This window comes from Centruroides vittatus, unplaced genomic scaffold (assembly GCF_030686945.1).
Source record: "Centruroides vittatus isolate TY-2023 unplaced genomic scaffold, ASM3068694v2 contig_628, whole genome shotgun sequence".
NCBI lineage: Eukaryota > Metazoa > Arthropoda > Arachnida > Scorpiones > Buthidae > Centruroides > Centruroides vittatus.
The window spans coordinates 5200510-5214291 of NW_027122385.1; the positions used below are offsets into that span (position 1 = coordinate 5200510).

Below are 13782 nucleotides of genomic sequence, written 5' to 3' on the forward strand. Positions count from 1 at the left end.
TGTATTCAGGAATTTTCTCACAATATGACATGTATTCAATATAGTGGCCTTCTGCAGTGTGATGTATGTGTTTCTATTCAATTGTAATGTGCCCAGGCTTTTGTGTACTGTGTGTGGTATGACACCTGTAGAAGAGAGAACAACAGGTACAATAAGCACCCTATCCATCCTCCACAGATGCCTTATTTCCTGGGCGAGTTCTGTGTACTTGCTAATTTTTTCAGTGCATGCGTTTTGTATATTGTGAGTGTTTGGAATGGATATGTCTATAATGTATGTGATTTTATTGTGTTTGTCAATGAGTGTGATGTCTGGTCTGTTGTGGTAAATTGTTTTATCTGTGATTATGGCTCTGTCGTAGTACATTTTGTGCGTGTTGTTTTCCAATACTGTCTGTGGAATGTATTTGTAGTATGGTTCGTGGATGTCTGCTAATTTGTGTTTCTTTGCAAGCTCTTGGTGTATTATATTTGCTACTTGGTTATGTCTGTGTAAATAATCTGTCTGTGCCAAGAGCTTGCAACCAGAGGTGATGTGTTGTATAGTTTCTGGCATGATGTGACATTTTCTGCATGTGTCATTTGTGAGTGTTGCATCTTTGAGTATGTGTTTTCTGTAGTTTTTAGTATTTATGACCTGATCCTGTATGGCAATCATGAATCCTTCCGTCTCCCCAAAGAGGCATCCCCGAGCTAACCAGCTGTTTGACGCAGTTTTGTCAACAAAATCCTGGGCCAGATCATAAGGATGCCTGCCATGGAGTGCCTTTCGAGCCTACGATTGCTTAATGGTGTCTATGCTTTTTATATGTTGCGTTGTGTCCATATGATGTGAGTGTAAGTTTAATGGTGTGTTATTCGAGTCTGCTAGAGTTACTGCTTTATGTAATTGTGATGTTTCTTGTTTTTTGTAGAAAAACTCTCGCAGTGACTGTATTTGTTTGTAGTGAAGGTTAACTATGTCAATCAGGCCACGTCCGCCATCTTTACGTGGAAGGGTTAATCTTTCTGTGGCAGATTTAGGATGATGTTGTTTATGCTTAGTAAGTGTAGTTCTTGTTTTCCTTTGGAGTTGCTCAAGATCTGTGTGAGTCCAATGTATAACTCCAAAAGAATATGTGAGTACTGGGATGACATACGTGTTTATTGCTTTAACTGTGTGTTTTGCATTTAACTGTGTTCTGAGAATAGCATTTAACCTACTTTGGTATTCTTTAATCAATCTTTGCTTTATTTGTGCATGTTCTGTTAGTTTGGCCTGTTGGAATCCTAAATACTTGTAGAGCTCACCCTCTTCCATGGATTCAATAATGTCTCCATTTCCAAGTGCAAAATCTTCTTTCTTCAGGATTCCTTTTTCTATGTGAAGTGTTTTGCATTTATCTAGGCCAAATTTCATTTGTATGTCCTTGGTGTATGAATGTGTGATTTGTAGGAGTTGATGAAGTTGTTTTTGTGTGGATGCATAAAGTTTTATGTCATCCATGTACATGAGATGTGACAGTGTAAACTGTGTTGTTTTTTCGTGTCTGATATTGTAACCATATTGCGTGTTGTTTAACATGTTGGATAATGGGTTCAGGGCTAAGCAGAACCAGAGAGGACTCAAGGAATCTCCTTGAAATATTCCTCGCCTAATAAAAATTTGGTTTGTTTGTATGGAAGTGTTACTAACCCTGAGATGTAGTGTTGTTCTCCAGTGCTGCATAGTGTTTTGAAAGAATGCAATGAGTGATGGATGTATTTTGTACATGTGTAGGATATGTAGCAGCCAACTGTGTGGAACACTGTCGAATGCTTTTCTGTAGTCTATATATGCCATGTGTATGTTTCTGTGTTGTCTGTGTGCTTGCCGTAGAATGACTGAATCTATGAGTAACTGTTCTTTGCATCCCCTGTGGTTTCTACGGCAACCTTTTTGTTGTTCTGTTAGAATGTCGTGTTCTTCAACATGTTTGTATATTATTATTATTATTATTATTATTATTATTATTATTATCATCATCAACTCGTCTCGATTATATATATAGATTTATATTACTGTCTGAAATGTTATCAATTTAATACTCCTAAGTACTCAATGAAGACTAAACGTAATTAAAAACAAAAAATCGCATCTAAAATAGTACAGTAGAAGCCGTTCTTCAGGTTAGGCTTTAATGCTCTCTCTCTCCCCCCCGCGGAGGAAATTACAAAAAATCCTTTCTTAGTGTGCATTTTCATGCCGTATCCTAACTGTGTATCAAATTTCACATCTAGGTTCTGGAAATTTCTAGAAAAAACATACATTTATGTTTTCAACCACTTTCAACCCCCATATCACTCACACCCTTACAGCTATCGAGACGCAACCACCATAGTGCACGATGGGAGACTTGGGCTACTACCACACAGAAACACCATTCATGTGCGATGCGTAGTTTTGGCTGCAGAGTGAGATACAGGCACACACACGTCCATTTATATATATATATATATATATATATATATGTATGTATATATAGATATAGATAGATAATATTACTTATTTGGTTCATTTTCTCTAGTTTTAATAGTTTTATTCTTTGTTATAAAAATTGTGCTGTATTTAGCAGAAAAGTTTCAGCAACTAAAGATAACAATAAATAAAATTAATATTTTAATTTTATGAAAATTTTTTGTAAATAGTTTGAATTATTTTAATTTAGAATATTTTAAGCCAGTCCTAAATTTTTGTAATGTCACTATTGATTATTATAAACTATTATGAAATGAAAATATCTACTTCGATACAGACAAAAATTAATCATTTCTAAAGGGAAATTTAAATCATTTTTACTGAGACGTTGTTTTTTATATAACAGAGGCTCTAAGGACGAAACAAAGACAGAAACATAAAAAAGTCAATTGCGAAGTTTTGGAAATTGAGTTATATAATTTTAAGTACGTAATGATAAAAAAAAGAAATCTTTGTACACGTCATACAGGTATTAATAAAATTTTTTTTTCAAAGTTGCTACATAATTTTTCTATAGGAATGTGTAATAATTTACCGAACAGTTCACTAATATGATGTCTCTGAATATTTGTTGTTACGTTCATAGTTGTATATTATTTTCTGCCTGATCTTTGTAGCTATATAAAAATTAAACAAATTGATAATCTTTCCATTTTAAATTACTTTTAAAAAGTAAATTCTAATTTCATATATGGTGAATGTGCTTAGAGGTTGTCAAAGAGATATGTCAAATTCTTTCAATTAAAACTATATGTTTACATTTAATTTGGAGCTTTAATATTTCAACTTTCGCCGCCATGAATTTTAATAGGCTAATTGAGAATACATGTTAAACTGAAAATACACCTGGTGAGAACGAACCCAGTGTCTGTTTTCGTACACACAAACCAATTAGAGCTTAAATCGCCACCAACTCGTCTAGTATAGAAAAAAGTAATGCTCTTCTGGCATTACTTTTAAATCATTAAACTTATGGAATTATATTTACATATAGTTTGTTATGCAATTTATAATAAGAATAGAGAGATAAATCTAAATCTATATTCACGAAGCATAAATACAGACTTCACTAAGACTTAAGTAACATACAGGGTGGGCCAGCGAAAACGAAACGGCAGAGTGTTCGTGTTAGTCCAAGCAAATCGCTCGGACAGGTCGATTTTATTCTCGAGGGGACATCTTATGCAATAAAGTTTTCGCGAATCTGAATATTAACTAAACAAACATTTTTTTTCGAAATAAATGTTTGTTTAGTTAATACAAAATAAACGAGATTTTAAAATTTTTTGTTGTCTGTTGTATTCAGAATCGCAAAAACTTTATTGCAAAAGATGTACCCTCGAGAATAAAATCGACCTGTCCGAGCGATTTGCTTGGACGAACACGAACACTCTGCCGTTTCGTTTTCGCTGGCCTACCCTGTATAGTTACCGACAGACACCAATACCCAAACGTATAATAATACATGCAAAGAAATTTACAGAAAATAGTCTACAATTTCATTTCGATTTCTGGTTCGGCTGCAAAATTTGCTTTCGGGCTTTACCGGTTTGTGAAAAACGTAACGATACCTTATCCGGTACCCGAGAGAAAGTATCGATGCGTGTATTATTATCGGCAGTTTCGAGACATCCCTAGCCTGACGGATTGTATACGGAAAAATAGCCGTCTGTAAGTGTTAGAACACCAGAAGGCACCATGCAAATCACTACGTCATCAGACCGTTGTTCAGGCTAATACCAGTAACCATGTGTTATGTTGTTTAATCTAGTTATCCATTGCTATGGACTTACTTATATAAAAATTCGTTACAACAACGTTACACAAGTTTATTTCGGTTCAATTTTATTAATTTATGAAAGAACAAACAAATGTTATTGTAGTTGGTAATTACTGTACTGTATAGAAATACCGTTCAATAAGTTTAGTTCATATCTGAAATTCTATGCTGAATGCTTATCCTGTCATAAGAATTTAGCTAAATATTTTACTAAGTAATATCTTACATCATATGCTTAACATTATCAAAATAAAAATTAACTAATGGAATATATGAAAGAATCTGAGAATAACGTTATAATATAATTGCTGTTCATGTTACAGATCCAATTATTTAAAAACATTATTCGAAATTTCGTTGTTTTCGTAGCAATTCCACAAAGAAAATTAAAATTGAAATTACATAGCCAGAACCTAACAGAATGAAAGCACTCATGCCATCGTCAATAGAAAGAGGATGATGAATGTCAGTGTAACCGACCCCTGGGGCCTGTTTTGCCTCTCTCAACAATTTTTCGTAGATTCCAGCATCCACTAATCTTCGCAACCTGAATAAATAAACAGAAAGAAATAAATATAAAGAAATATATAAAGTAGAAAATTTTGATAATTTTACATAGAAATCAATACAGCTAACGTAATTTACAGTGCATATGTTAAATTCACAGTAATATGAAACTGTAATACTTTCTACAACGGATCACTCGCACGTCTTCATATCCTATGTCTTAAACCTTTCTACTTTCGGTTGAAGTGTGATGTTAGTCTTAAATTTCTAACACTGCTTTTTATTTTAAATATATATATATATTATATATATATACATACATATATATATATATATATATATATATATGCATACATATGTGTTACTTTAGTTTATTTAAAACGATAACTTTAAGGTTAAACATTAAAACAATTTCTTTCTTGTTTTACATGTACAATAGATATTTCAATTTGCTAAGAAAACAATGTAAAACTTGGAACAGGTTTTAATACTTTGATGAAAAATTATTATTCCTATTTATCCGAAAAATGTGAAAAATCTTTTTACAATTACACATTTAATAGGCAATCGGGAAAATCTTCTGCTATATAAATTTTTTAAATCTCGATGTATGAATTTATTATTTCCATAATTAGAAGTTCAGAAACTGTGCTTAATTTATAAATTTCGTTTGTCTCTTCCAAACTACAACTGGTTGTTTTTATATATAATAAGTTCATAATTAAAGCGGTATTTTAATTCTGCAAAAGACATAATACTATTTTAAGAAGTTCTCAAATATACAACATATCAAACGAAAAGTATTGACTACATCGATAAATTCGTGAAATAATGGCTGATTGAAGACAATATATTAGCGCTGAGTACAGAAATTTTTGTTTTATAAATTTACATTTTCTAATAGCTATTTTACAGTTCATAATGAATTTGAAATCAAATTCGCGTGATGGTATTTTGCACCTGTTATAAAATAAACGTTTAGAAATACATAACTTGCTGGGTCTTTTCTGGAAAGTACAGCGAAATCTCGATTTAAAAAATTAATTCGCGCGAGAAAGTTTTTGATAAAGCCGAAAGTCCATTACATACATATTAATTACATATAAACAGCATTTTAAAATTAATAAAAATAAATTTATACTTAGGGCTAAATAACCAGGAATTTTGTTCGTTAAATTAATAAATCAAAGATATATTGTACTGAAATATTATTAATAATGTAAGCATTCAAGCACCTTCGATGAGAAAAGTATGCTTACATTTTATTAAATTTGTTTTTAAACTTGAATTTTTTCTTCGTTGGAAATGCAATTGAATAAGACATGAATAAATCTTCTGAAATGACAAATGAATTTTCTCTCATATTTAAGGTAGCGAAAAAATATGCTGACGTAATGTATGCATATTTGTGATGTAGCATGTGTTGAATTCCTTGTTGGAAAGTAGAAAAGCTTTCCTCTGGATGACTGCTTATATATTCACTTAAAATTTTTACCGTACCTTCACTTTTTCCCTGTAAATAATATATAAGTATGTAATTGTGGAGACTTAAGTATATATCATCTCTAAAGGTAAAAGTAATTTAGTATGTGTGTGAAATTTAAAACGTATATTTACAGCAATTAACAGTAAGTACGTCATAATTAATTTTTTACAATAACTAATTAACATAATGAATAAAAATCCACAATATTCTTTCAAATTGTTTACCAACATCAGCTCTGATAACGCCGAATTTGACAATGTTCCACAAGAATATTCCTTGTTTTTCACTGCAATGGCTAATTGTTCGATATTTTTCGGCACCTCTTCGTAAACGGGACGTGTCATGTATGAAAACAGAATCCCGCCGTATGCAGATATCAGGACAGTTGTTGCTAGCAACCAAACTCCAATGATAACTCTTGATGAAGTACTTTTATCATAATCAATTTCTCCTCCTGTATAAATTATCAAAGACCATCAGTACCAGTTAGTTAACGTAAAGTTACAATAAATCGTTTTTTGCGTTTTGATTTTCTGTTATAGTTAAAATTATGTTCAAAAAAATGCGCATTTAAAAATTAATTTTTTTCACAGTCAGCGTGAAAATACTCGTGTGTTTGATAATAAATAAGAATTAAACTGGTGTTTTGAAAGTCATGCTAATCCTCTAAGCGTTTTCTTTTTTTCAGTATAATATATTAAATATTTTTCATTCTTATGATATTTATAAGCCAACTTTTAATAATAACACAGGCAAACAACAGTGGATGAATTAATATTAATAAACAAAGCTTGATTGATAAATATCAGATTATTCGTTTCATAAATATGTTTCTTTTTAATGTTGATTTGAATAAAACCACAAATTGGCGCGTGATGTTTTTCAGATATTTTTCACGTGTTTTACGTTTAAATAAGGGCTTTATCACCATTAAAAAATTATCCTGTAAAGTTGTCGTCAAACACACAAACGACAAAACCAGAGTTTCCAACAATTGATCACTTTTACACATACTCAGCGCTATTTTAGTAGTCAGTTGTTACGACGGAGTGTCCGATTACTGAACATGTTTTATTTCTTTGTTTTGAATGTAATTTCACAAACTTTGCAATTATATAAAATAGTAGTTTCTTTATTTTCGATAATAATAATTATTATGTTGTACTTTTTAATTACCTTGAGACGTTAAGCTGCGTAATAGAAACCAAGTAAAATTCCTTGTAGTCCATGCTGTTTTTCTTTCCGGAAAATAATTGTTTCTCACGAAAGCAATGAAAGAAAACGATATTGCAGTAACAAAGGTAGAAACAACTATATAAATCCAAGTCTGTGAAATTTTAAAATAATATAATTAAGTGTTAATAATTAAAAATTTACTTTTATAAATACAGTAGTACTTGATTCTTCAAACATTTCAGAGTTTGAACTGAGAGAAGTATTAGTGATTCTGAGTTAAACAACTTCATTTATAAAAACTACCGGCATACGTTAGGTATTACAAACTTGAAAAGAAACTAATTCATTATACTTACTTTAAGTGAAAATGGTCTAATTATTGCTGTTAGTTTGGAAAGTTTTCTGGGACTAGAAACAATAAACACTACTTTGTCACCAGTAACAGGAATTGTAAAATCCACTACTTGAAATCTGTCGTAAGTGACGCACAATGAAAGGGTGCTAAGATCAACTTCCTTAAATAAATATAACATTACATTAAAGAATTAAAACAATCAATCACTTTATTTGAGTTGAATATGCTTACAAGCTTTAAACAAGTTAAATATAAAATTATTGAGTTTATTGAAATGTTTTATATTATTTAATTTATTAGAATAAATACACACTTTATATAAATATATAAAAATAATATATATTCATATATTCATATAAGTTGTATTTTTTAGTGTTATATACATGTATATACTTGCGTGGGAGGTAGAGTACTTTAGAAACGGATAACAATTTTTAAAATATATACATATGTAAATTTATTTATTTACACTAAGTCATTATCGTTTCTATCGTGTCCGAATAACAGGAACGAAAGCTGTCTTCTCTCGCAGAGAAGATGGTTTAATTGTTTTGCACTTTCGCTCGCAATGAAAACAATTTTTTTATCTTTTAATATATCTATTTTTTACATTCTAATCAAAATGTTATTGTTTGAACATATTACCATTGTAATTATTTTTATAACGAAACCAAAACCTGTCTTTATTTAAATGGAAATTATATTATTTTTATCATTATCTTACTTTCCTTTGCACTCGTCCAATTATACCATTCCATGATCCATCTTTTAATTTACTTCCAAATGTCTTTTCAATAGGTTGAACAAATTCGAATCTGTGAAATTCAGTATATATTTATTTGTAAAATACCTCAATTACGGCTAATAAACTGCTTTTTTACTTACTTGATGTTTTTTAATTTCTGAGCAACTATGCTTAATATTTTAAAATCGGGGCCATCAACAATTAACTCGTTGTTCCTCGTATTAAGTTCGCAATAAGGAGAAATCTACATATTAATTAAATAATTTTAAACAAATAAGTTTTGTTTATATTTTCATCTATTTAAATCATAAAGTACTTACAGCCATAGTAGTTATTTTTATTTTACTTGAATTTCTGACTAATTCTTGTTCTAAATGAAAATTTGATAACAATTTAATGGCAAAATGCTTATAATATAACAATTTAACCAGAAAAGTAAATTCTATTACAAATGACGGATATCAATATTTATTATACACAGTATAACTTCTTTTCGACACCTGAAATAAATTGAAAAGATAAGCTCTGACAGAGAAAGCAATTTCTGAATAACATTGTATATGTTAGGACATTATACACTATCTTTAATCAGCCAGAAAAATATCTTTTTTGAAGCCAGATTTTAAGTCGATATTGACAAGCAACAATTCTTGATCTTCGTGTTTGTTTCTTTCAGAGATGGAAAGTCAGCGGAAAAGATTCTCCTAACTCTTATAAAAAGATTCAACTTCTTACTTCGACATCGACTTTCTAACCCTGGTTTCTTTATGTTTTTTTCTAGAACCTGATGTGTATTTTCACAGTCCTTTTAAATTGTACTTTTCAACTTATAGATAATTTTACGGATGCGCCATTTTGATTCACGGATAGATTTTATGGTAAAAAATAACCTTAAAATCCCTTGTAAACCTTATCAAATTTTACATCGTTTTCGAGATCTGGCTTTCTAAAACCTCATATCAAAAAGCAATAACATGGATATCATGCTTGATTTTCATTCGCAATGTTCATTTTAGTAATATTTAGCGATCGGAACTTTTATAATTGCATCAATTCATTTAAAATTAGTACCAAAACTATATTTAATTATTCATTAAAAAGGCGTAACTTTGTCTTATATATAAAATATATTTATCTGGAAAGTACAGTATTATGGTATAGAATATGATAAGAATTTTCAAGATCTCAGTTCAGTTATCGTTATATATAATCTATTTGGTTGATGCAAAGGTTTCTGGGATTTTCCTGATTTTTTATAAGTCTGGAAGTTACTTGTGTGCGTACGTAAATGTCGTGTGTTGATGAACACAATCATATATAAAAATGTATGCTGCCTGGCGATAGGCAATTTTTAAATTTGTCAAGTTTTCCAACATTTTCCACCACCAAATTTTTTCGTGTGCCCTTTGCGATATCAATTTGGAATAAAAGCAACTAAACTTAATCTCCGTATGACTCAATCTTTTGACAAAAAATGTTGTCTCTATGTCCACAATTTACAATTTGTTCAGTAAATGTAAAAATGAGCAACATGAAGAAGAACAGATTCCACACTCAGGGTGGTTTTCTGCACTATTAATGACAAGTGTGTATTCAGCCCCTTTGCAACATTGTTGTCTGTATCTGACATAATAAATTAAAAAGGTAAGTAAATGGATAGATCGAAATTTCAAGTTACAGACGTCTCTGAGAATAAAACGTTACGAATCTTTCCCTATAAATCTGAAACGAGTGGTCAGCCCCTTTAAACATGATTTTTTATAGAATAGAGTAGTCAAAAGTTTTTATTCATAAGGAGTGTTTTTTGAATTTTTATTAAGAATGTATCATTAAAGGTTAATTTATAGTTTTTACAACGTAATATACATACCGCATTTAGTTCCATCTTTTGTAATATATATTATGAGAAAAATCACAAAAAATGGTAGTTTTCTACACGTTCGTATTTCGTTATTCTGTAGATAAATAAATAATTCCATTAACAATACGCACTTTATTATTTATGTATTTTTTTTTATTTTTTTTTGGTACAATTTCAAAATCTAGCATAAAATTGATCAACATAAATATAGATCACTAGATAGTCTCAGATACACAAATATTGTAGCATTCAAAACTTAATTTTCATAAATTTTTATAAAAATACATCTTTTAAACGTATAACGCAAACTGCGCATTAATCGATAACTTAATAACGGGGTCTGACTGTAATTAGAATGCTGATATTTTGAAAATTTAGCTAAACATTTTCTTGTTTCTGTGTAATAAAATGGTGTTAAATTTTTTTCTTTGTGAGAACTAGGAGTGTTTTATTTATCTTTATCATAGTTGTTTCAATAGGTTTGCCTGGTTGGAGGGACGAGGTTGGATGACAACTTTGAATTATCACATTAAACAAAATGCACAAGTGTAATATCGTATATTGCGTATATCAACACAGTAAGATCTTGGTTTACGAACATAATTCGTTTATAAAAGTTGTTCGGAAACCGATTTGTTCTCAAACCGAAATAAATTTTCTTATAAGAAACGATGCAAAATGGAGTAATTCGTTTCTGACCCCCAAAAAGCGTTTGTGCATTTGCAGGAAATGCTTTTTGCAGTATTTCCTGCATAATAATGTGTGAGAATCGAGATTTTATTAGTTAATTACCGTGGAAAATATACCTAGTTTTTTCAAGTTTTTTACAAAAAAGGAAGACAGTGTCACTTTTTAAGGAAAGAAGGAAAATCAACTTTCCTTTCACACGCTCGTATCTCCAACTTTGACAACCATCTGCGAATCTACCCCCTGTACATTCCGTAGCAACCGTCAATCCTTTTACGTTATTGTCAGAAAGTACGAGAAAAGGGCGATTATCCGGCCATTCGAGGCAGTTTACCCGAATCAAAAAATGCCCTAAGAGGGACAGGAGTTCTCCAAAGATTTCCCTTGTGCTTCGAACACCGAGTCCCTCTGAGCAAGAATTTGTCTTCGGCCTGTTTCCGCCTGAAACGTTCCCGCTTTGAACATCATCTTCCTCCCAGACCTCGTTCGTCACTGAATTCCGGCGAAACACTTCGCAGCCTTTGAAGAAGAGGATACTACTAACACGATCAACAGTCGAGGTAGTATACGTTTGATGTTTGTAAACTCTTTCTCACGCTAATTAATAGAGGTTTAGAATCTTTTGTATATCCATATTTTAGTTGTATTTATTAAACACTTTTTTGTTTTTAAATGGTCTCGTTACTGAACTCAAATCCACGGTAATGTTCTATCACGGATTAACGATCCCTCCCACTCGGAAAACTTTATTAATTTATCCAATTAGCGTGCCTAACGCTCTAATTAGGCTGGGGTCATGAAAATAGACAGGTAGATCAAAGGAACTTCTTGTCCTCAAATTTTACAATACTGTACTTAAAACTTATCCTAACGACCCTGCGGGCGGATCTATCCGATCTGAGGCCAATCAAGATTAAGCAAAACCATTTCTAACCCAACCGGATTTTCACAAATGCGTGCAAATGCAATATAATATTATCTATATCTATATCCAATATATTTATATATTAAAAGCAAAATACTTCGTCACCACAAACCGAACACTTTACAAAAAGTGTTACTTTCGGTAATGTAACTGTTAATGTAATTGCTTTGATTTAAATTTAAATTTGAATTTGAATTAATTAAGTAATTAATTAATACAAATTTTATTTTTAGGTTTAGTTTAAGTTTCAGTTTCTATGTAAAGCACCAAACTGAATTTTTTATTAGCATTTTATCGTTTTTAGTTATAATTAACCGGCTACCAAGTATGAATAAATATTATATTAAACATTAATATTATATTTTAAATATATATCAATAAATTTTTGTTATTGTCATCGATGTCTAGTGTTGTGACGTCTAATGATGCCAGGAGAATCTCGGCACCTTCGTTACCTAAGGTTTGATTGTGTATATATATATGTGAAAGACAGAAAAGTAATTTACTATTTCAATAAATTCACTGACTTTTTCTCCTCTAGTAACTGAAAACGGCAACAATTTATACAGATAAACAAACCAGTAAAAAGTCGATCAAGTATCCCGGAAACACTTCTTGGCGTCATTTGTTAAAGTCTATTTAAAAATCGTTTTATATTTTTCACTATTATAAATGGAAAAAGCTTCATATGGAGGGTAGGAATAAGTTTTATAAAAACAAAAAAAAAAAAAAAAAAATCTAAATGCTGATAACGAGTAAAACCTTCATTAAATCTGACCCTACTGGAGATAAACAGGACCCCTTTATTTCCCATCTCTTTCGAATTTTAACCACAAAATTTTAACAGTATCAATTTTCCTAATAAGCAAACTTTTCTGAAAAATTTCAGAAATGTTCAACGAAAAGCACAGGAATTATTAAGCTTCAAAGAGGGTAAACAAAATCGTGCCTGCACACAAACTGGCCTACTAACATTTATACAAACAGAAAAATCTGCCATATCATTTTGCATTTTCTGTCATTTTAAAGTCCCCTGAGTCCAAAAATGTAAAAATTCTGTTGGGGTGAGTTTTTGACCAATTGCCATACTTTCCCTCTTTTATATATAACAATGTCCGAAACATAATAATATCTATTGTATTCAATTAAACATATATTCGTTAAAAAATTTACGAATGTATTTTAAAATGCTACTGCTAATTATTAAAAGAAGTGAATTTAATAATTAACTTACTCGAAACGTCATTTCTTCTACGAATGTTCAGCTAAAAAGAAGTATATGTATAACAATCGCGTTTCAATATGTATATATCTTACGTGACGTTATATTTTTCCCAGTGAAGAGTAATTACTTTCTACTTTCAAAGATTAAAATCAATAAAATAACCATATATTTAATATAAAAGTATTTTAGAATTGAACATATGTTATTGTTCTGAATAAAATTATCATCTAATTTCGAACAGTAAGCAATTCATATGTTTTGTTATTTTACAATTCTTTCAAAAGTTTATTATAAACAAAACTGTTTATCTTAATTCCAATATGAAATTAATTAATTAATTCAGAAATTTCTCTAACCGAGAAGTCAATATACAGTAAGTTATTTCCTTAAAATATAAAAAATATGTAATGAGTATTTCCACACAAGCCTATGAATACTGTGTTCTCCAGTTATTTTATAGCTTCTACATATGATTTGTATACATACATTTAATTATTTGCAAGTATATTATATTCTACTCGTGGACATGCATATACAGT

The 13782-nt window shown here is 30.4% G+C and overlaps 1 protein-coding gene across 1 annotated transcript in view; it reads right to left on the bottom strand.

The window, feature by feature from the left end:
- Nucleotides 1–13782, bottom strand: part of LOC136979482 (uncharacterized) — a 120900-nt gene that overhangs the window by 46789 nt on the left and 60329 nt on the right. The window contains exons 17-25 of the mRNA XM_067275489.1: nucleotides 8866–8952; nucleotides 8686–8789; nucleotides 8525–8615; nucleotides 7802–7960; nucleotides 7446–7596; nucleotides 6494–6723; nucleotides 6043–6296; nucleotides 4679–4823; nucleotides 4503–4558 (exon numbers count right to left, since the gene is read on the bottom strand). Of these exons, the coding sequence (XP_067131590.1) occupies nucleotides 4503–4558; nucleotides 4679–4823; nucleotides 6043–6296; nucleotides 6494–6723; nucleotides 7446–7596; nucleotides 7802–7960; nucleotides 8525–8615; nucleotides 8686–8789; nucleotides 8866–8952 (1277 nt within the window). The remainder of the gene's footprint in view (nucleotides 1–4502; nucleotides 4559–4678; nucleotides 4824–6042; nucleotides 6297–6493; nucleotides 6724–7445; nucleotides 7597–7801; nucleotides 7961–8524; nucleotides 8616–8685; nucleotides 8790–8865; nucleotides 8953–13782) is intronic.